At 51.8% G+C, this 20,241-nt stretch overlaps 8 protein-coding genes across 8 annotated transcripts; 5 read left to right on the top strand and 3 right to left on the bottom strand.

Moving 5' to 3' along the window:
- The first annotated feature begins 212 nt into the window (after window positions 1–212).
- Window positions 213–3,618, top strand: BO79DRAFT_246316 (cell division control 45 family protein). The gene is made up of 2 exons (XM_025685550.1): window positions 213–1,334; window positions 1,390–3,618. The coding sequence occupies exons 1-2, from the start codon at window positions 546–548 to the stop codon at window positions 3,181–3,183; spliced, it is 2,583 nt and encodes an 860-aa protein (XP_025538253.1). The 5' UTR covers window positions 213–545; the 3' UTR covers window positions 3,184–3,618.
- A 182-nt stretch (window positions 3,619–3,800) lies between these two features.
- On the top strand, window positions 3,801–5,392 carry BO79DRAFT_288512 (uncharacterized protein; the record flags this gene model as incomplete). Its single annotated transcript, XM_025688694.1, has 2 exons — window positions 3,801–4,611; window positions 4,680–5,392. The coding sequence occupies exons 1-2, from the start codon at window positions 3,831–3,833 to the stop codon at window positions 5,390–5,392; spliced, it is 1,494 nt and encodes a 497-aa protein (XP_025538252.1). The 5' UTR covers window positions 3,801–3,830.
- A 715-nt stretch (window positions 5,393–6,107) lies between these two features.
- BO79DRAFT_150901 (polynucleotide adenylyltransferase) lies at window positions 6,108–8,310 on the bottom strand (the record flags this gene model as incomplete). Its single annotated transcript, XM_025678634.1, has 7 exons — window positions 6,108–6,179; window positions 6,316–6,433; window positions 6,483–6,597; window positions 6,641–7,247; window positions 7,306–7,517; window positions 7,566–8,089; window positions 8,162–8,310. 7 exons carry the CDS (start codon window positions 8,308–8,310, stop codon window positions 6,108–6,110), a joined length of 1,797 nt encoding a protein of 598 aa, XP_025538251.1.
- Window positions 8,311–8,705: 395 nt separating this feature from the next.
- BO79DRAFT_197491 (homoserine acetyltransferase family protein) lies at window positions 8,706–10,311 on the bottom strand. Its single transcript, XM_025681274.1, has 6 exons — window positions 10,100–10,311; window positions 9,527–10,022; window positions 9,355–9,464; window positions 9,147–9,294; window positions 9,019–9,098; window positions 8,706–8,962 (listed from the first exon to the last, which is right to left on the bottom strand). The coding sequence occupies exons 1-6, from the start codon at window positions 10,242–10,244 to the stop codon at window positions 8,880–8,882; spliced, it is 1,062 nt and encodes a 353-aa protein (XP_025538250.1). The 5' UTR covers window positions 10,245–10,311; the 3' UTR covers window positions 8,706–8,879.
- An 849-nt stretch (window positions 10,312–11,160) lies between these two features.
- Window positions 11,161–12,703, top strand: BO79DRAFT_209809 (aminoadipic semialdehyde synthase). The gene has a single exon (XM_025682675.1). It carries the CDS (start codon window positions 11,278–11,280, stop codon window positions 12,661–12,663), a length of 1,386 nt encoding a protein of 461 aa, XP_025538249.1. The 5' UTR covers window positions 11,161–11,277; the 3' UTR covers window positions 12,664–12,703.
- A 1,420-nt stretch (window positions 12,704–14,123) lies between these two features.
- BO79DRAFT_256468 (uncharacterized protein) lies at window positions 14,124–15,203 on the top strand (the record flags this gene model as incomplete). Its single annotated transcript, XM_025686194.1, has 3 exons — window positions 14,124–14,362; window positions 14,434–14,637; window positions 14,717–15,203. 3 exons carry the CDS (start codon window positions 14,124–14,126, stop codon window positions 15,201–15,203), a joined length of 930 nt encoding a protein of 309 aa, XP_025538248.1.
- A 322-nt stretch (window positions 15,204–15,525) lies between these two features.
- On the bottom strand, window positions 15,526–16,943 carry BO79DRAFT_209807 (putative mitochondrial phosphate carrier protein (Mir1)). The gene is made up of 3 exons (XM_025682674.1): window positions 16,695–16,943; window positions 16,123–16,542; window positions 15,526–16,069 (listed from the first exon to the last, which is right to left on the bottom strand). The coding sequence occupies exons 1-3, from the start codon at window positions 16,832–16,834 to the stop codon at window positions 15,685–15,687; spliced, it is 945 nt and encodes a 314-aa protein (XP_025538247.1). The 5' UTR covers window positions 16,835–16,943; the 3' UTR covers window positions 15,526–15,684.
- Window positions 16,944–18,273: 1,330 nt separating this feature from the next.
- BO79DRAFT_288507 (alpha-amylase) lies at window positions 18,274–20,234 on the top strand (the record flags this gene model as incomplete). Its single annotated transcript, XM_025688693.1, has 7 exons — window positions 18,274–18,343; window positions 18,415–18,822; window positions 18,878–19,467; window positions 19,515–19,538; window positions 19,588–19,608; window positions 19,656–19,878; window positions 19,924–20,234. The coding sequence occupies 7 exons, from the start codon at window positions 18,274–18,276 to the stop codon at window positions 20,232–20,234; spliced, it is 1,647 nt and encodes a 548-aa protein (XP_025538246.1).
- Between the last annotated feature and the right edge of the window lie 7 nt (window positions 20,235–20,241).

Here is a 20,241-nt window from a genome sequence, read left to right as displayed (position 1 = left end):
GACTGCAGTGCAACATTCTGAAGAAGTGAAGAACGTGGAGACCTGCAACATGCCAACGAGCAGCGCCTTTTGAGTAAAATTGATTTTATTTGCGAAGAGTAAAACCCGGGCTTGGCGGGCGGACCTCCGCACGTGCCAGACGCGTCTTCGGGCTGGCGATGCGCGCCGCTCGATTATTACATCGCCTGGTTTCCGCAGAAAACACCCACAAGCAACAACAACATCAGGAAACAATGGCGTGGACGACTTTTGTCTCTTACCTCTGAGTCGCCGCCAAATAAGTCTATCTGCCTAGTTTCCTGTTCTACGACTCAGATTTAGAATTCTAGGCACTTCTCAGTACTCTCCGACACGGCCCTATCCCTCCCTCTCGTCGCCCTCATACTTGCCCACCCGCGTGCTTCAGCCAATTCCTCCTTCGCTCACTAACTGAATAGAACCACACCACCTCCTACCGCGACTGCTTTTTCTCTCACGGCCTGACGAGGGTTCAACAAAAGGCCCCATTCGACCCTCTTCACGCCGCGAATCCAATTCTAACCGCCATGTATCTCCCCCGCCAACTCATCTCCCACCTTTACCAACAACTCCTCCGCTCACACCACCCACTCTCCCCACCTGTTCTGATCCTCGTGGCCCTCGAACCCGATGCTCTCTGTGCCTGTCGGATTCTCACGGCGCTCCTGAAGCGCGACTACATCCCGCACAAGATCCAGCCGGTAGCCGGGTATGGCGATCTCGCGCGCGCGGGCGAGGAATTGGTCAAGCCCATGCGGACGAACAATGGCGGGAGTGGTGGGGTAGTTGTGTGTCTGGGGGTGGGCGGCCTGGTGGATTTGAGCGAGATATTATGCTTGAGCAGTGAGGAGGAAGAGGAGGAAGAAGATATGGGCGGGGTTGAGGTGTGGGTGTTTGATGCTAGGCGGCCGTGGAACCTGGCTAATGTGTTTGGGGGTGAGGGGCGGCCGTCTGCGGCGGCTGATGCTATGGGGATGGTGAATCTGGGTGCGAGACGAGGGTCGCGCGGTGTTGAGAAAGGGTGTATTACGTCGGCGTATACGTCCGGCAATGGGGGCATTGTGGTTTATGATGATGGGGATATTGAGGAGGAGTTGGGGAAGGAGCGGGAGGCATATTGTGAGTTACTGGCTATGCCCGAAGTGGGTGAGGAGGATGAAGACGAGGATGAGGATGGGGACTCAGGGAGTGATCGCGACGAGGATCATCCCTCGAGTTCGGATTCCAAGAAACGCAAGTCGTGGTCGCGCGAGGATGAGGACGACGAGTCGGATGACGAAGATGGGCCTCCACGTCAGCGAAGAAGGAGTGATTCGGTGTGTAGTATTCGTTCTTGCTGTGCTGAGGCCGGTGCTAATGTGCTCATTGTAGGGGTCCTATATCATTTCATCGCCGTCACGCCCTCCGCGGAGAGCTATGCATGATTCGTCCAATTCGTCTCGCTCGGTTACACCAACATCAGATTCACCATCGCCGGTACAACCCAAGCCGCCGTCGGCGCGCACGTTACGACGACGATTGCTGCGCATGAAGAGGAAGCACGAGAATGTGCTACAGAGTTACTATTCGTCGGGGACGTCGTATTCGGAACCGATATCGTCCATCGTCTATTCCCTTGCGTCCGAGCTCGGTCGTGAAGACAACGATCTGCTGTGGCTGGCCATTGTGGGTGTCTCGAGCTTGGAACTGAGTGGCCGTACCATGTCTGGAGTGGGTGTGTCGAATGCGCTGGAGTACGGGGGCTCAGCTGGCTGGGGTGGAGAGAGAGGCGAGCGAATACGGCAGATTCTACGCGATGAGGTCCTGCGATTAAACCCCCCTGATCCATATGAGCGAGATCGCGACATCAGAGGCGAAATCAACGGCGTCATTCCGACTACGGCACGGTCTCCGACGGACAAGTCAATCCGGCTATCGCCTGAACCGCGTTTCATCCTCGTGCGGCATTGGTCGCTCTATGACAGTATGCTACACAGCCCGTATCTGGCATCCAGACTTCATGTGTGGACGGAGAATGGAAAGAAACGACTACACAAACTGCTGGCGAAGATGGGCATTAGCTTGAACCAGAGCCATCAAAACTATACCCATATGGATATGGAGCTGAAGCGAGTACTACGACAACGTCTCTTGAAGTATGCGCCAATGTACGGCTTGGACGGACTTGTTCCGCCGGAGGCGTCTGGGCATGCCGTCTCTCGCGAGGGATGGGGTTTTGTACGCTGTTGGGGCTGGAAAGCCTGTCTCTCTGCCACCGATGTGGGTGTTATCGTCGGTGCAATCCTTGAAGTCGGGCCTGAAGAAACCCCCGGGGTGTGGGATGCCAAACGCGCGTCCAAAACGGCTACAGCGACCAATGCTGATGGGTCTACCGAGTCAGATCTGGCCAGCCTGCTGCCCCGTTTTTGGAGTGCCTACGACGCTCTGTCATTGACTTCGGAGTCGCCGACGCTCCTGCTGTCATCTCTCCCTCTTGCTCAGCACCTGCACCGGGCCATTCTTCGCACTGGCACTTCTCTACTCGCAAAGCACCAAATTCGTCATTTGCGAGCGTTCCGCATCGCCGTTGTCAAAGATGGTCCGGACGTGAAGCTCTTCACCAATCCAGGGGCATTGACCAAATTGGCCTTGTGGGTTGCTGAGGCGATCCGGGTACAAGAGAGGGAACGAGGAGACTCCGTCAAGGTAGGACGCAGGCGGGCCCTGGGCACACCGCTTGTTCTTGCTGGGCTTGACGAGGACCGGGGTTTGTATGTGGTCGTGGGTACAGGAGGAGGTGGCGGAGTGGTTGACTTCGCCGCCCTCGCCAAACGGCGAGAGGAACGAAGGAAAAAGAAAGAAGCCAAGGAGAAAAAGCGCAAGGAGCGGGAGGAGCGTCGGGCGCAGCGCGCTGCCGAGCGCGCTGCCAACGGTGAAGATGACGAGGAAGAGGAGGAGACGGAGGAATCGTCTTCTGAATCCGAGTCCGAGTCGGAAGACGAACAGGACCTGCGCAGCAACAAGCACCTTCTGCGGAATAGGTTTGGAATCGCGTTCCAGGAAGTGGTGCAAGAAACCAGTGCTCGAGTACGCATTGATAGCTTTGAGCACTGCGTGGTGGAGGTGCAGAAGGAAGACCTGGGAGGCTTCCTGGAAGCGCTGAGCTTCCGCAGTGTTGTCGGTTGAAACAGTCCATCCTGACTGTCCCTTCTTTTTCCTTGCGTCATGCTCTTCATTCTACGTTAATCACAACGTGTCTGCTAATGCACTCTCCTATGTCGTGTCTAGGGTGGTTTTGGTTCTGCTTTGCATCAATTCGCGAGGATTGAGGTTAATTGGGGAGGAGTGTTGGGATACAACCAGGGGTTTTTGTCTTCTTTTTCTTCTTTTCTTTCTGCTTCTCATGGAAAATACAAGGGAGGACATGTATAATGACGGATTGGAAGCCATCTGTGCGATCATTGAATCTCCTTTTGTCACTTCATTTCAGTTCACTCACGATGACCGGCTTGCATTGCTGCACATGTCATGGCGCTTTGGGGGATTCTGCATGGGTTGCTTGTTTGTCACTGCCCTGATCTTCCTATGGATATAGCATGCGAGACAGGAGTTACCTTTTTGAATTGACCAACATTTTGGATCCATCAGCTGTTCCTGTTATGATATGTTTTGCTGTTTGGTGGAGATATCCAGCTGCATCGGCTTTCTCTCCGATCCCCGCTTCCCCTCCATTTCAACTCTTCTTGCTCCACCTCACATTATATTAAAGCATCTCAATTGCTTCTCTCCCCAATTGAACCTCCCCAGAAACCATCCCACACAATTGACTGACAATGGCCACTCCCCGCGAATACCCCGTGGTGCCCCGCGAGAGCACCCTATCCCAGCTCCCCCCAGAATCCTCTCTCAACGCACAAGACCAAATCTCCGAGCTCCTCTCCACCGCATCCCTCAGTCGTCTCGTCGTGCTCGACGACGACCCAACCGGCACCCAGACATGCCATGACATCGCCGTCCTCACAGTCTGGGACATCCCAACTCTCCAGGCCGAACTGCAACAACCCTCCCCGGGCTTCTTCATCCTAACCAATTCGCGCGCCCTACCCCCCATCGACGCCGAGAAGCTCATCCGCACCGTCTGCGAAAACGTCCAACAAGCCGCCAACCTCGCCGGAACCACCGTGGACATCGTCCTACGCGGCGACAGTACTCTCCGCGGCCACTTCCCCCTCGAAGCCGACGTCGCGCAATCCGTCTTCGGTCCCGCCGACGCCATCATCCTCGCCCCATTCTTCTTCCAAGGCGGCCGTCTCACCATCAACGACATCCACTACGTCGCCGAAGGCGATAACCTCGTCCCCGCCGGCGCAACCCAGTTCGCCCGCGACGCCACCTTCGGTTTCAAGAGCTCCAACCTCCACGACTACGTGCTAGAGAAGGCGCCGGGACGATTCACCCCGGAGCAAATCCACTCCATCACCATCGAGGACATACGAATCAATGGCCCCAGCACCATCTGCGACAAGCTCCTCGCCTTGCCCAAGGGGAGCGTAGTGATCGTCAACGCCGCAGCGGAATCAGACATGCACGTCTTCGTCGCCGGCTTGCTCAAAGGTACCTACCCCCATCCCCATCACCACTACTCTCCTCTACCCCCCAAAGCCTATCTAATAAAATCCCAGCGAAATCCCAATCCCAAAACCACTACCTCTACCGCACCGCCGCAGCCTTCGTCTCCACAAACCTCGGCATCCGTCCCCAACCCCCGCTAACAGCCTCCTCCTTCCCCTCCGAGACCCAGCCTAATAGTAAAACCGGAGGAACCCTAATAATCGCCGGCTCCTACGTCCCCAAAACCACCGCGCAGCTCAACCACCTAACGACCAAGCACGGTCCCGGTGGCACAAACACCCTCTCTATCATCGAGCTCAACGTTGAAGACATCATCGCCACCACCACCACACCCACCAACACTACCGAGGACTCCTCCCCCCTTGACCCCATAATCACCTCAACAGTAACAGCCGTCGAATCCTCCCTCCTGTCAGGAAAAGACGTCCTCGTCATGACAAGCCGGAAGCTCATCACGGGGGGAGACGAACTCTCCAGTCTAGCGATTGGGGGCCGCGTGGCGGAGGCGTTGGTGGAGGTGTTGAAACGGGTGAAGGTACGGCCGAGGGTGATTATTGCCAAGGGGGGGATTACGTCGTCTGATGCGGCGACGAAGGGGTTGGGGATTAAGCGCGCGATGATTCTGGGGCAGGCGGCGCCGGGGGTGCCGCTTTGGAGGTGTGATGAGGAGACGGCGAGGCATAGGGGCGTGCCGTTTGTGGTTTTTCCGGGGAATGTTGGGGGCGTGGAGACGTTGGGGGAGATTGTGGAGGGGTGGAGGTGATGGATTCCCTTATTGGGGGGAGGGGGGATTTGTATATATGGAGGCTACTACTACTAGATATTTGCTCTGCTATAGAGAAAGTGGTGATGAGGTTAGTGGCCCTGGGCCACGAATTGTACCTTCATTTGCAACTAGACCTAGTAACTGTAACTGTAACTCTGGCATATACACACCAGAAACTAAGGCAGACCAGGAGGGGGAATGAACGCTATGTACAGCTGCAGAATTATCTGGCCGGGTCTGTCTCGCCTCACTCTCTCCCTTCCAGAGAAAAAGTCCGGCTCTTACAGCTGCTATCATATCATGGCTGGCCGTATTCTAATATACCTGCATGAGAGAAGAAAAACAAGAAGCAAAAGGAAAAAGGGAACGCAATACGATGATGACAGATGGGGCAAATGATGGTTGGTCAACAGTGAAAAACAGAAGAAAGAAGAGTAAACCAACCTTGTACATCTGACCTCCCGGTTATCCGAGCTGGTGATCGCAAAAGGAATTTGCAATGCATACCAGATCAACTGCGGTGATGGTCAGAGTCAGTCAGCTGGGGTTATTTGCTCAAATCATTAATGTATGCTCATCCAGATTGGTGGGATTTGGTTGGATTTCAAACCCGGATACCGTGGTGCTTTATATGGTTTGTGTCTCTTGGACTGTTTATGGGGGCCTGCCCCGGCGCGAGTGGGAGCTTCTTCAGACTTCATATGAACTCAATTCAGGCGGGCATTGCTGTGTTGGCGATTCCGTTGGAGGGGACTTGGCGTTTGGCAGCGGGGTGGGACGGGTCCTACGCAGACAGTCGATATCAGTCATACCCAAACACGGAGAACGATCGAGCACTAGGCGACTTGCGAAGAGTCGAAGTTCGTATGGTAGCCGGTTCGCTGCTCGTAAGCTACTTTGGCTTTCTTGCATGCACTTACGTCCAAGGATTCGATGTTGCGTTTCTGACCGCTGATCTCGGCTTTCTTGACGATCTTCTTCTTCGGGCGGGTAGGGCGAGTCTCTCCCGGTTGGAACACATCCTCGGGAAGATCAAAGCTGACGGGAGTTAATCGGAAACTTATGCTGCAGGTAACAGGCCACTCACTTGCGGACGTGGGTGATCGCTAGATCATTGATACCGGGCTGGTATCCTGGCCACGAGGTACACGTCGACTTGAAGATCTGGGCATCGGTCGAGATATCCAACGACCGGGAGGCACCTACAAAGTCAGTGGATTCACAAAGGTGGTCGATCCTACGTACCTGGCTCGAGTGGCTTAAGCTCCAACCCGATATAGTAAGTCGTTGTGTACATGACGTGAGTGTCATCAACGGGCTTATTCTCAGCTGCTGCAATATCAGTGTTCTCTGCCCCGTTCTGGGCCGCAGCCTGGTGGGCCGCATCCTTCATCTCATCGGTGGTCTCAGTCTTTGTTCCCTTATCTTGGTACTTGGTAGATCCGGTCTTGACAGCCTCGATTTCCTCCTCCGAAGAGACACGATGAACTCTCTCGAATCCCTTGGGGAAGGGGTGCGCGATGGCGATGGTTGCTTTCCTGTCCAGAGCTCCAACAAGGTGTCTGATCTTAGACTCAACAAGACCGGACCAGACCGACTCTGCCTCCTTGGTTCTGCTCGATGCGGTGATGCTGAGGTAGTATTTGTAATCCTTGGTGAAGAATGTGTGTCGCGCGAACAGATCTTCCCAGCGCAGCTGTTTCAAAAAAATCTTGTCCACGATGTCTCCACCACGCTGGAGTTCACGAAGAATGACTGCTTTGGTGGACATGGAGACGTTGTGGGTCGCACACATGGAGGGGTAGGCAGGAGTGATGATAGGCATCAGGTGGAAACGGTCGCCGTGGTAAATCTATTGCTCATTAACGGTCATGCCAAAGCTCCTATGTGCTCCTGGGCCTTATCCTTACCTTCGGATTCCAGACCTTCATCTGCAGAGGCCCATCTTCAATCGGCTTCAATAGAACCGGCTGAGGCCAAGCCCACTTGTTCATGATCCGGAAGAATTTGCCCACAATCACCGAGCCAGTAGCCTGGGGGTACAACTGACACACTCTCGCCACCAACATGGCCCAAGCAACACCACCCGGAAAACCGACAATGTTCGAATAAATCGCACGGCCTGTGAAGACTTAGTAAAGCCCATCTTAGACAAAGGTAGAGCGCTTACGTTGAGCCCAAAGCTTGATAGCGCGCAAAGCAAGCCGGAACGTCTTCTGCTGGGGCACGAGCTCCAAAATTTCGTCCGTCACACGAGTGCCGTTGAGCGACCGGACCTCCCTCTCATCCAAACCCCGCAAGTAATCATTGTTCTTAAGATCCAAGTTCATAGGAATGGAAGGAATGATCAAGCGAGCAAAGATCAAATCGATACTAATGCCGGACAATTCGAGTTTGATAATCGGAACGTAGGCGTCGGGGACCGGAGTCATCTTCTCGATAGCTCCCGGAGCAGCCATCTTCTCTAGGATCGGAGGGAAATCCGAAAAGAAGTCATCGATAATAACATGCTTCGGGCCGACAACCAAGGTATCAATATCCGAGCCTGGTCCATAAACACCCAGGCGATAACTTCCGTACGTGAAGATCTTCCCTCCGGCGGCCTCGACAGCTGCTTGAGAGAGGCCCTTCTTCCGACTGACTGTTTTGACAAATTCGACGGTAACACGCTGGATGAGCTGCAATACTTGTTTCCTAGAGCGCAATTGCATGCTTAGCGCCCATGCCGGTTGACCTTCACGAAACCATCACGGATCGGCCTCTTACCTTCGTTCCGTCTCCGCAGGGCTCTCGAAATTATTCTGCACCTTCAACTCCGTGATAAGATCATCGTTTGCTGCAAGCTCGTCGGGGGTCGGTAGAACGGTGGAGATGGGAGGGGTAACTCCCCATTGTCTGACTGGTGGTGCCGCCATACTGAAAGTGTCCAAGTGAAATGAAGTATTACAGAAGCATGCGCTTGCGCCGTCGACCAACAAAAAGCAACTCGGCACAAGAACGGGATGAAAAGGAACGACTGGAGAAGAAAATGAAGATGTACTGGGACAAAAGAGATATCTGACCGATGAACCAAAGACGAAAGAAACCAGCGAAAGGAAAGGGACGAAGGGAGCAGCGCAGAGGGATCGGAGTTGGGAATGAGGAGGCGCTGCCTGGCCGAAAAGAGCAAAGGTTTATCGCCTGCTGACTCAGCCTATCAACGATCACGTGTGGCTACTACTAGGTATGTAACACTGGGGATGGAGATGTCTAGACGCCACCAGTTGTTTTAATATTATGTATATCCAGTCTGATCATATATACGTGTTGTGGCAGTGCGAGACTGAAAGAATGTTGACTACAGATAAAGTAACACCACGAAACTCGCTACAGTACTAAATCCTCATTGATGCCGATCAACAACCAATCACCTGGCGTATATCGATAACACAGTCTCCCGCTTATCGGAGGCAAAAGAAGAGGAAGACAAAGACATGAACAACATTCAATTCTTGTCAAAGAACTCAGCCAGCTGCTGATCCAGCCATTTGACATCCTCTTTGCTCTGCCCTGGACCGCCAGCCCAATCTACAATAGGCAGCGTTAGACTAGAATCTCGTTGGTTTGACATGGAACACACTTACGTCCCCAGATCGAAGGAAAGACCTTCAGAGTCCCAGTCCCCCGCTGCATGAAAGCAACCTCGTATTCCGAGTCTTCCGGCCTGTGGACGGGTGTCAGCGGTGGCCATGCCTAAAAGGACGGCACTTACGGGAAGTAAAGGTCCGTCTTGCTGGGTAACACCAGGGTTTTGGCTTTGATGGCGCCCAATGCTTTCTCAAAGTTGCCATTGTACGGCTCCTGCTTGGACACATCACCATTCTGCCATGTTTGCAGCATCGTCAAGAGGTTCCCAGGATCTAAAGCCTGTCAGTAACAAACACACATCGGTACGACACAGCACCATGCTGCTGACCGACCTTTAGAAAGCGCCCAAGTTTCCCAGAAGTTCTGCATAAAGTCTTCTAGATCCTTGAATCCCAAGGCGGTTTCATACAGCTTTTCCCGGTAAAAGGCCTGTGAGAATCCCCTGCACCAGTCACTGCATTAGCATACCGGCAGCAGACAAACAAAGGTTGGCCTGGTCCTTACCATCCTGCATACCCCCTGCCAAACGCTTTCAAACCAACCTCCTTCTCTGTGTCACTCCAGGTCCGCAAGGATTGCTCGGCCTGAAGGAGGCCGCCATTGCCGGACCCCGCCGATGGGATGTGCTTTGCAGCCAGCAGTGCACTCTTGACGCCCTCTAGGAAGACCTTATTATGAAGGGAAGTTCTTGCAGAGCCACAAAATGGGATCGCCAGGTCCATGAAATCAGGGTACTGGGTGGCCCATTGGTAGGTTTGAGCTGCACCCATCGACCACCCGATCACTGCCCGCACATGAGTGATCTTTAGATGCTGTGTCACTAGCTGGTGCTGGGCACGGACATTATCATAGAATGAGCATTTTGGGAAGGGTCCGGGATGGGCGTAGTTTGATGGAGAGGTCGATTGACCGTTGCCGAACAGCGCAGGGACGATGATGAAGTATTTCTTGGGGTTGAGGGTCTTGTCCTCTCCGATTAGCCAGTAGTTGTCGGAGAGCACTAAGTAGCATTAGACGATAGTTAATCAATCAAGAGCAGTCTACAGACTGTTTGGATATTTCAGACATGTTACATACATCCAGAGAACCAAGAAGGATAGACAATTGCGGGGGAGGCGGGGTCTCCAAAGGTCTTGTATGCGAGGTGAGCATCAAGAAGCTTCTCTCCGCTCTGGAGCTCCCAGTCGCCCAGTTTGAAGGTATCGTACTCTTCCTGCGACATTTTGGAGTATGTAATTTATAGAAATTGGGTAGAAAATAGGTCGCGCACAGGTGCAAACTGATGCAGTGATGCAGCAATGCGTGAGGGGATGGATGGGGGGAAGATGGTGCTGATGGGCTTGATCAATTGGCGGCTACAATCGGGCTGGTAAGTTGCCGAATCCCCTCTTCTCCTGTCTGTCCCTCAGTCCTAGTCAAGGCTAAGTGTGATTATTGCCTGCACTTCCTACTCTTATTATCTATCAGCCAGCTTATCACATGGTCTCCTGGAGTGAAGGTGCTTATCGGATGTTATCTACGGAGTATCCTGATAAGCCCATTCTGCCTCGCTAGTGCCATTGTCTTGCTGGATACTGTACAGGATGCTGGCAACCTGATCTATTGTTTAAATGCTATGTTAGATTTATATCACACCTGCTATTTTATGCTCCATGGAAGCATCTGGCATAATTTCAAGGACCTAGACTAGGCGCACCAGCACACATGAGATTCGCCCAGCTTGTCAACATCTATCAATAAACCCAAACGTGAGAGTTGAGTCTCCAGGCAAGGACATGACTATAAGTCATTGTAGCTAAAGAAAGAATTATCAGCCATCAGGGGCTTTGTGTTCCAATCCGTAAATAAGTAGTATACCGTATCCTGTTGGGGCTGAGCCATTGTAGGGCTTCTACGCTATCTATCCAGATAGGTCCAGGGTATTGAATGAATGATGACCATGGACAGACTTGGCATTGTTTGGGAATATATGTGTTGCAGCCAAAACATTTTTGGAAGAATGACATAATTCTCTCTCCTAGCAGTATCTGCCAGTCGAGCTAGATAGTACGTACTAGTCATGCCGGCCTGTCACTGGTTAGATAATCGCCTTCCAGTGAGTCATTCATGCTACACCATACAATCCCACCTGCAGGAATCTCTAGTTGAGAGAAACAGACATCATTATTCAAAATATCATCTTGCTTTCTATTTAGCTTATAAAGGTAGAAGTTTCATTGAATTCATACATTTACTCAGTATCTCTCCCCTCCACCATGTCGACCACCACCAAGAAAGCCCTCCTCCTCGGCGCCGGCTTCGTCTGCGAGCCCGTCATCCAAGCCCTCTCTGAAACAGGCGTTCACGTCACTGTCGCCTGTCGCACTCTGCAGAGTGCTCAGGCTCTAGCCAGCAACTACAGAAACACAACAGCCATCGCCCTCGACGTTTCCCGCGACGCTGCGGGCCTGAACGACGCCATCACTAAGACAGATATCATCATCTCCCTCATACCCTACATCTACCACGCCACAGTCGTGGAGGCCGCTATCACGCATCGCAAACCCGTCGTCACAACCAGCTACATCTCCCCCGCGCTATGGGCGCTCGATGAAAAAGCCAAGTCCGCAGGAGTGACGGTGCTCAACGAAATCGGTCTAGATCCGGGCATCGACCACCTGTACGCTGTCAAGACAATTGACGAGGTGCATCGTGCGGGAGGGCAGATCCGATCGTTCACAAGCTGGTGTGGTGCGCTTCCTGCTCCTGACAATGCGGATAACCCGCTGGGGTATAAGTTCTCGTGGAGTCCGCGGGGTGGTCTTCTTGCATTGTTGAATTCGGCGCAGTGGTACAAAAATGGGGAGCTGGCTACGGTGGAAGGGAAGGACTTGATGGCTGCTTCAGAGCCACAGAGTATAGTTGATGGCTTTGATAATTTGGTCGGGTTTCCGAATCGGGACGCGGTTGGGTTTCGTGAATTCTATCGTATTCCTGAGGCGGGTACTGTGTTTCGCGGGACTCTGCGCTATGCTGGGTTCCCGGAGATTATTCGTGCCTTGGTGGCTATTGGGTACTTCTCGCAGGATGAGATTCCTGCCTTGAGCGTGACATCGTCCGCCGCTGTTACTTGGCTTCAGTTGACTGCACAATTGCTGGGTCTGTCGGTCGAATCCTCCGAAGGAACCGTACAGGATGCTGTGGCGGAGAGGGTAGCTTCTTTTCTGTCAACCGAAGAAGTCAGTCGCGTGATCTCTGGTCTTCGTTGGATCGGCTTATTCGATACGAGTGCTGTGGATGGGCGTGGTACGCCTCTTGACACACTGTGTGCGGTATTGGAGCGGCGGATGGCCTACGAGCCAGGCGAGAGGGACATGATCATTCTGCAACATGCGTTTGACATTGAGTATGGGGATGGGTCAAAGGAGAAGAGAACGAGCACGCTTGTTGAATACGGAGAGCCAACTGCTCCCGGTTCGCGCAGTGCTATGGCGAAACTGGTGGGATTGCCTTGTGCAGTGGGCGTACTGGCAGTGTTGGAGGGACGGGTTTCACAAAAGGGAATGGTGGCACCGTGGACGACTGTAGAGATAGCGCGTTTGCTGCGTGAGGAACTGAGTGAGCGGTTTGGAATTGAGTTACAGGAGAGGGTTGTTGGATAGTTTTGAATTCGATCGCAATGCGATATTGAATCGAGCAGCAAATTATGTTAGCTCTGTAATTGCCAGTATGTGACCTACATTGATCTGTCCTATACATGAATTCTCGTCTATGCGCAAGGGCTACAAGCACGATGAACCGTGCTGTCAGGTCAATCTCCCAACAATAAAAGCAAGCGTCCAGTGTAACGCATAGCTTTTGACAGACTGGTCATTTGGACGGCCAGGTTCACTGCGATCATAATTTCTAACTGTTAACTTGTCTACTGACAAATTCACCAACCCGTGAGATCAACATGATCAGCCGTCGCGAAAATGGCACTGGCTGTGATCCCGCGGGCTTATCTCAAGCCTTGAAGGCCTGTGCTTTTCTTCCCGCCGGGCTCGGGCAACAAACCCGACCTGGGGGTGAATCAACGCCCCCAAGCTTACTGCAGGCACACCTGCTGCAGGAATGTTTCACAGTGCTTCAGATGCAGCTTCTCAGAGGCATGTAAGCTGCTGGACTGACTGACTGACTGACTGTTAAGCGGATCCCCGCACGGCTACCATCCGTCGATGGAACTGGGGAATTCGCCCTATCCATCCCTTATTCCCTCCCTCTCCATCAGGGTCGGTCTGCAATCTCCTATTTCGACCGTCAAAGCGGTGGTCATGGCTCGGACTGTCCTTTCCTCCGTCTTGCCTATCCACTGGGTAATTTCTTCACTGATCTAATCGACTAGTTTGTGGAGCAAGACGACTGCTGCTAGAGGATAGTCATACGCGCCAAGTCACGCCCTAGCCGGTCTCATTTCACACCATGACCAGCTTCCATTTTCATGGCAGAATAACCAAAGAAACCACAGCATGGGAAGAAGTCAGAACAACCAGAGTCAACTGTGGATTCACATAATTATAGATCTTCCCCGCACACGAGGAATGTCCAGCCTGCATGTTATCTGTGGCTGAGCACCATCAGCCAAAAACGAGAGAATGATCGTCGTGAGGGAACTGCTCCGTGGCAGGAAATGAGGCCGGACGCTACTAAACAAGCGCGATGATCCACGACCTCACGCCATTCGTCCAATCACTCCAAAACCTGCAGTCCATCAGCCACCGGCGTGTGTTCAATCGTGATGGTGGTTGCAGGCTGATGCATGAGCACCCGTTCTATATTTGTCCTCCTTTTTTTTTCTGGCTGGGTTTTCTTAGTAGTCTTTAGTTGTTTAGTCTAGAGTCCGTCGTCGAGGGTTTGTCCATCCTTGCTTATCACAAAACACCTTTAATATGCAGCTGTCGCATTCCTCACTCCACTGTCTGCTGCCGGCTATGCTGTGTTCTACTACTTTCCCCTCCGATCCCAGTGAATTAGCTGCCTTTCTAGTACTATTCCACACTCAATCATGATCTACTAGACATCATTCCCCTTACCCCATGATAGAGCACCCACAGCATCAGTCGTGAGCGACCTTTTCGCAACTATGGCATATACCGTCGCTTCCACGGCATCAATGAGCACATATGGCTGGGATTCCACGCCAACCCTCTCACCACATTACTACAGTCTATCTCAGCAGCCATCACCACAACCATCACCGCAGCCACACCACCAACAGCCACATCTACAGCTTCAGCTCCAACAAGACCAAACCGATCAAGAAACAATCAGCACATTCTGGCGATTCCTAGCCTCAAGTTCCTCCTACCTCGTGCTAGCAGGGTACGCAACCAACCCTACCTTACAATATTCAATACACCTCCAACCTAACCCATCCAATCCAAAAATAATAGCTTCCTAGTCCTCCCTTTAGCATTCACCACCACCTCCTCCAACAATAACTCCAACAATGATGAAAATACAACAACACCATCCACCGACCCAACAACCACCATCATCGCCGCATCAGTCCTAATCGCAATCGGCTACACAATAACCCTCATGCTAATCTTCTTCCAAAGACACGAGCGCCAATACCTCCTCCACTCTATATACATGTACACATCCCCATCCACCCTCCACATCCCTAATCAATCATGAACCATCCATTAACATAAAATTACCCAAAAAACAAAGACCAAACACAACAACCTCCCTCCTCTCCCTCCTCAACATCCTCCTCAACATCCTCTGCCGCAATCCCACCCAATCGCCCGGCCCATTATCCCCGGTGCAAACAACCAGCCTCGTGCTGCCGAGTGTTTTCGCATTTCTGTATGCCCTAGGCGCGCTATCCATCTACGCAGGTGACATGTGCATCTTCACCACTACCACCAGCAGCAGCAGTGGTGGTGGCGATAGAGGCCGCCAACGGAAAAAAGGCAAGAATAATCAACTATTACCACTAACGGAGGAGGAAATGCAACGACAGCAGCTGCAGCGATTGCTGGATCAGAACTCGAGTCCTAGACGCGGACCCAGTCCGAGGGTCGTGCAGAAGACGTTCCGTGTCAGTGCGCCGGAGAGGATTAATCCTGGGAAGGGGTGGGATACGTTTACGCCGGATCTGAGGGTTGATGGGAATGGGAGTGAGCATGGGGGTGGAAATGGGAGGTGGGTGTGATTTTATTGACTGTGTTTGGTGTTGGAGGTGGAGGTGGATGATGGGATGGGATGGGGAGATGTTATTGTTGAGGGGGTTGGTCTACTGAGTGATAATAATAATATGAAGATAATAAGATAATATGTCAATTGACTATAATTTATGGATAGTAGTATGTCGAGTGGTGATATGGGTGGTGTTTGCTAGCTACGATGCTACACCCTCATGAGGCTATTCTATTGTATACTACATAGCCATATCACATCTAGTCACAGGGTTACGGGATGAGTGATAACAAATCTTCAAGAGAACTGGCATCCTCAGTGTAAGTTCACTTTGGACTTTTCATATACAGACACAGATATCAGATGTTGCTCTATTCCATTTTGCAATCTCCAGACTTCTCTTTTTACCAGAAAAATCTATTGAAAACACTGTTTACGCAACGCAGGTCTAGTGAGCATTATAATACACCAAAAAAATTCCTTCATCACTTCCCCATCTATTTGGAGATCTCAACACCACCGGTGGCACCGAGGACACGCTTGATGTCACCGTAGATGGCGAACTGACCAGCAGTCAAGGTACCAACCATGAACAGACGAGCACCGATACCGGCGTAGGAGCCACGGAAACCAAGCTCCTTACCGATCTTGATCAGACGGGAGACGGTACCCTCACCGGGCTCACCAGGGGTCTTGTTGATCTTGGAGAGCATGGTGTCGGCGGGCTGGGAAACAAGGGCAGCAGCGAAACCAGCAATAAGACCGGAGCCAAGGTTGATAGCAGTCTTGGTACCATCGCTGGCGGTGTTCTTGTCGACCATACCGTAGATAGCCTCAGCAGTCTTCTCGAAAACGACGAACTTGGCCATGGTGTAGGGAACCCTTGAGAGATTTTTAGCATGACTTGACGCTTCTGCTGCATCAAGGGAACTTACTGCTTGAAGAGGATAGGACCGAAACCAGAGTAGAAAGCACCGACACCCTCGTTCTTGAGGATCTTACCGAAACCGCTGACGAGACCGGTAGCGAAAGTGGGCTGGGAGACGAGACGGATACGGGTGGCCTCAAGAGGGCAGAGAGCGATATCAGCGAAGAACTCAGCGGCAGCGGAGGAAGCAAGGTAGACAGCGGTGCGGTTGTTGGAGGCAGTCTCGAGACCGAGCTGGTTGATCCACTGCTGCTTGAAGAACTCGTAACCACCGAACTTGAAAGCACCCTGGAGGAAGTAACCGGCGGCGGTAGGACCGAGACCAGTGAGGAGAGCGCCAGCACCCTCGTTGGCAATGACCTGACGGAAACCGCCGATCATACCACGGTTGTAGGTGACGGGGTCAAGCTGGATTCTGGTCTTGACGCTGCAGGACGAAAGAAGAGCACGTCAGCAACGGGCTTCTGGGAAAAGGTCGTCGAGATGGAACAACAATCGAGTCGCACACTCGGTCGGAACAAGGCGCGATCGAAAGCGACAAATCGACAAATCGACAAACGGCGACATGATCCGACTTACACATCGACAGGGGTGAGAGCACCGTGGGTGACGGAGCAGCAGACAGCACCAGCGAAGGCGAATCTGGAGTACAGCTGGAGGCCGGAGAGCTGGGGAGCAGCAGGGGCGGCAGGCGCCTCCACCTTAGCGTTGGCAGCCATTTTGTGTGTATGGGGGTATATGAAAAGAAGAACAGAAAGAAGGGAAGAGAGGAGTGTGGAGAAGAGAGGGAAGAGGAGAGGAGAGCGAAGCAATTGAAGCTTTGCAGAGTTTGGGAAAGAGAGGGAAGAAAATGGAGACCCGGAAGGAAGAGGATTTGAAAGGGATGGCCGGCGGGCTGCTTTGGCACTAGCGGCACCCGAACCCGAAAACTTTTCGCGGCCAATGCGTGCCTTGCCACAAAGCCTTTAAATCCGATCGCCCGGTCAACCGACAAATGAACGAGCGAACAATAACCCCGTTATTGAGCACCAGCGTTATAGTCCCCATCTGATTGACAGCCAGAGAGGATCAATCCCTTCCCTCCGTCATAGCATCGAATTGTTTTTGTGTTTGATGTGTTGTTGAAGATCGGTCACCTGCGCTGTTCCACCCTTAACTCCGGTTCTTCCGGGCAGGGTCTTCAGTAGGGTGACTAGGGTCAGGTGCTGGCGAGGTGGACGGGGAAATGGCAACAATCTTCTGAACTATAACGGGGATTTCTATAGTAGAGTATCTTAGAAATAAACATGCTACGATGTGCTCTTGAACCCAAACACCTATCATCTTCTCATCACTGTTTGATCTCTCGCGACTTAGTTTACCGAGGTCTAAGACAATAATAAGCCAGGTATTGCGACAACGGCAGCCTCAGGCATACAATGTTTGAAAATTCGCATCAACAGGAAACATCTTCCCTTCTCTGGCCATGGTTTCTGCGGCAAACTGAAACCGTCGAATCTATCCCTTTCGCCTCTTCCGAAACCTCACGACAAAGTTAAGAGAAGGGTCTGGTTCGGCAAATAACCATTCCATCCTCATCCTCAAGTGACGAAACCTGCCATGGCCGCCAAGCCGTGCTGCCCACTGATTGGTGCACTTTCTCCTTTCGGTCAACGGTAAGCCGACGGAGAACTTCTTGCTTGGTTCATAACAATTTTATGCGCATTGATCCCCTCAGGCATCAACATTTCATCCTCGGATTTGGTGTCTAGCGTTGCGACGCGATTGATGCGTTACATAGACCAGTATACGTGGTGGAATCTGCAAGGAACGCTCCAGAAACTATAGGAGAACTCACTGGGGTTATGGTTTGCGCCCGACAGGCACAGCAACCAGCCCCATCTACTATTTAAAGTATCAACGCACTAAAAACAGGAGGCTTTTAGTGGCTGTTGTTTGATCGACCATCATGCCTTAAATTCATACAAGACAGCTATCACCAATATGACGTGTTTTGCAGTATACAGTTGATACATCTAAGATCTGAACAACAGTGGAGGCGATTTTCTTTAGCACAAAATTCAGTCCCTCTCAACTTCGCACTCAAAATAGGATACCTGTCCTTCCGGTTCACCCTTTCTGGTACTGTTTCAAGAAGTAGGAAGTACTGCGTTTCTCCATGTTATCTTTCCTCCTATGTTGTCATCCTAAGAAGAGGAGGGAGAGACAAATATGGAAGCAGATTGAAGGTTAGCCTCCGTAATCATCAAGTTGCATCTTCTTAGGTTTTGAACCCACGCTTATGTGTGTCCACCAACAGAGGAAGCCGAGCACTTGGATCAGCTTCCATCATGGGATGCTCCCGACAACACATTGATGTTGCAAGCCTTTGAATGGCACGTCCCAGCCGACCAAGGTCATTGGCGTCGTCTTCACCAGGCTTTACCAAGCTTCAAAGCAGTTGGGGTAGACAACATCTGGATTCCGCCCGGGTGTAAAGCTATGAATCCATCTGGTAACGGGTATGACATCTACGATCTGTATGATCTGGGAGAGTTTGAACAAAAAGGGTCCCGAGCTACCAAATGGGGTACAAAGGAGGAACTTCAGTCCTTGGTAGCTGCAGCCCAGGATCATGATATAGGTATTTACTGGGACGCTGTTCTCAATCACAAGGCGGGAGCAGATTACACAGAGAGCTTTCAAGCTGTCAGAGTTGACCCACAGGGTATGCCGGCTCTACCATTACTAGCTCGGTGCACCTACTAACTTGAGGGCTTTAGAGCGTAACATGGAGATCGCCCCTGCAGAAGAAATAGAGGGCTGGGTGGGGTTTAACTTCTCTGGACGTGGCGACCAATATAGTTCGATGAAGTACAACAAACACCACTTTAGTGGTATCGACTGGGATCAGTTACGTCAAAGGAGAGGGGTCTACAAGATCCAAGGACATGAATGGGCGAACGACGTCGCTCATGAGAATGGAAATTACGACTATCTCATGTTCGCCAATCTAGATTACTCTAACGCAGAAGTACGACGCGATGTTCTAAACTGGGCTGAGTGGCTCAACTCTCAACTGCCTCTAAGCGGTATGAGACTGGATGCGGTCAAGCATTACTCGGCTGGTTTTCAGAAAGAGCTTATTGACCATCTTCGAGCCATTGCTGGGCCAGAGTATTTCATAGTGGGCGAGTACTGGAAAGGCGAGACCAGGCCACTGGTTGAGTACCTGAAGCAGATGGACTACAAGCTATCATTGTTTGATTCCGCTCTAGTTGGGCGGTTTTCAAGCATATCACAGACACCAGGGGCTGATCTTCGCAACATCTTCTATGATACATTAGTACAGCAGTATCCAGATCATTCTGTCGTAAGTTGATTGTTATTTTGATGGAATCTCTTACTGACTACTGGAAGACTTTCGTTGCAAACCATGACACTGTAAGTGTAATGTCTCCATCCACCTCACTCAACTAACTTAGGTCCAAAGCAACCAGGACAATCTCTCGAGGTACGTAAACAGCACATTTTGGCTTAACAGATCTAACACATAGCCAGGCACCAGTAACATCGTTCTTTAAGCCCCTCGCATACGCCCTTATTCTTCTCCGTGAACAAGGGCAACCATGCATATTCTATGGAGACCTCTACGGCCTCCAAGCTGATGTCAAAGACCCAATGACACCTTCCTGCAGGGGCAAGCTGCCCATCCTCGCGCGAGCTCGAAAGCTCTACGCATATGGCCTGCAACGAGAATATTTTGATAAGCCGAACTGCATTGGTTAGTACCTGCTTCATTATCCTCTACCGCAGACTGACAGAATAGGTTTCGTCCGCTACGGCAACCGTCCGCACCCCTCTGGTCTGGCATGCGTGATGAGCAACACAGGCCCAACAAGAAAGCGGATGTACGTTGGTCGACGACACGCTAAGGAGACATGGACGGACATTCTGCAGTGGTGTGATCAGACTGTTGTCATTGATCCCCAGGGATACGGAGAGTTTCCAGTTAGTGCGATGAGCGTGAGTGTATGGGTGAACTCAGAGGCTGAAGGGAGAGATAGCCTCACATATCATTTGTATGTCTTCGCTTGTAGTCTGGGTATTGATGATATGCTGACGAGTACTGAACAGTGATGAGGAT

This window comes from Aspergillus costaricaensis (genome assembly GCF_003184835.1).
Source record: "Aspergillus costaricaensis CBS 115574 unplaced genomic scaffold BO79scaffold_21, whole genome shotgun sequence".
Classification (NCBI taxonomy): Eukaryota; Fungi; Ascomycota; class Eurotiomycetes; order Eurotiales; family Aspergillaceae; genus Aspergillus; species Aspergillus costaricensis.
Note: the sequence above shows the minus strand (reverse complement) of the source record. Positions and strands in the feature narration are given on the sequence as shown.

Excerpts from the sequence above, each read along its gene's own strand:
- BO79DRAFT_246316 (XM_025685550.1), top strand. The coding sequence starts at position 546 with ATGTATCTCCCCCGCCAACTCATCTCCCACCTTTACCAACAACTCCTC. Across the intron at positions 1,335-1,389 it reads AGCGAAGAAGGAGTGATTCG|GGGTCCTATATCATTTCATC; the intron begins GTGTGTAGTATT and ends TGCTCATTGTAG.
- BO79DRAFT_209807 (XM_025682674.1), bottom strand. The coding sequence starts at position 16,834 with ATGGCTGCCAACGCTAAGGTGGAGGCGCCTGCCGCCCCTGCTGCTCCC. Across the intron at positions 16,543-16,694 it reads GCTCTCACCCCTGTCGATGT|CGTCAAGACCAGAATCCAGC; the intron begins GTAAGTCGGATC and ends TTCGTCCTGCAG. Across the intron at positions 16,070-16,122 it reads GGTCCTATCCTCTTCAAGCA|GGTTCCCTACACCATGGCCA; the intron begins GTAAGTTCCCTT and ends AAATCTCTCAAG.
- BO79DRAFT_197491 (XM_025681274.1), bottom strand. The coding sequence starts at position 10,244 with ATGTCGCAGGAAGAGTACGATACCTTCAAACTGGGCGACTGGGAGCTC. Across the intron at positions 10,023-10,099 it reads TCCTTCTTGGTTCTCTGGAT|TGCTCTCCGACAACTACTGG; the intron begins GTATGTAACATG and ends AATGCTACTTAG. Across the intron at positions 9,295-9,354 it reads AACTTGGGCGCTTTCTAAAG|ATCCTGGGAACCTCTTGACG; the intron begins GTCGGTCAGCAG and ends GACAGGCTTTAG.
- BO79DRAFT_209809 (XM_025682675.1), top strand. The coding sequence starts at position 11,278 with ATGTCGACCACCACCAAGAAAGCCCTCCTCCTCGGCGCCGGCTTCGTC.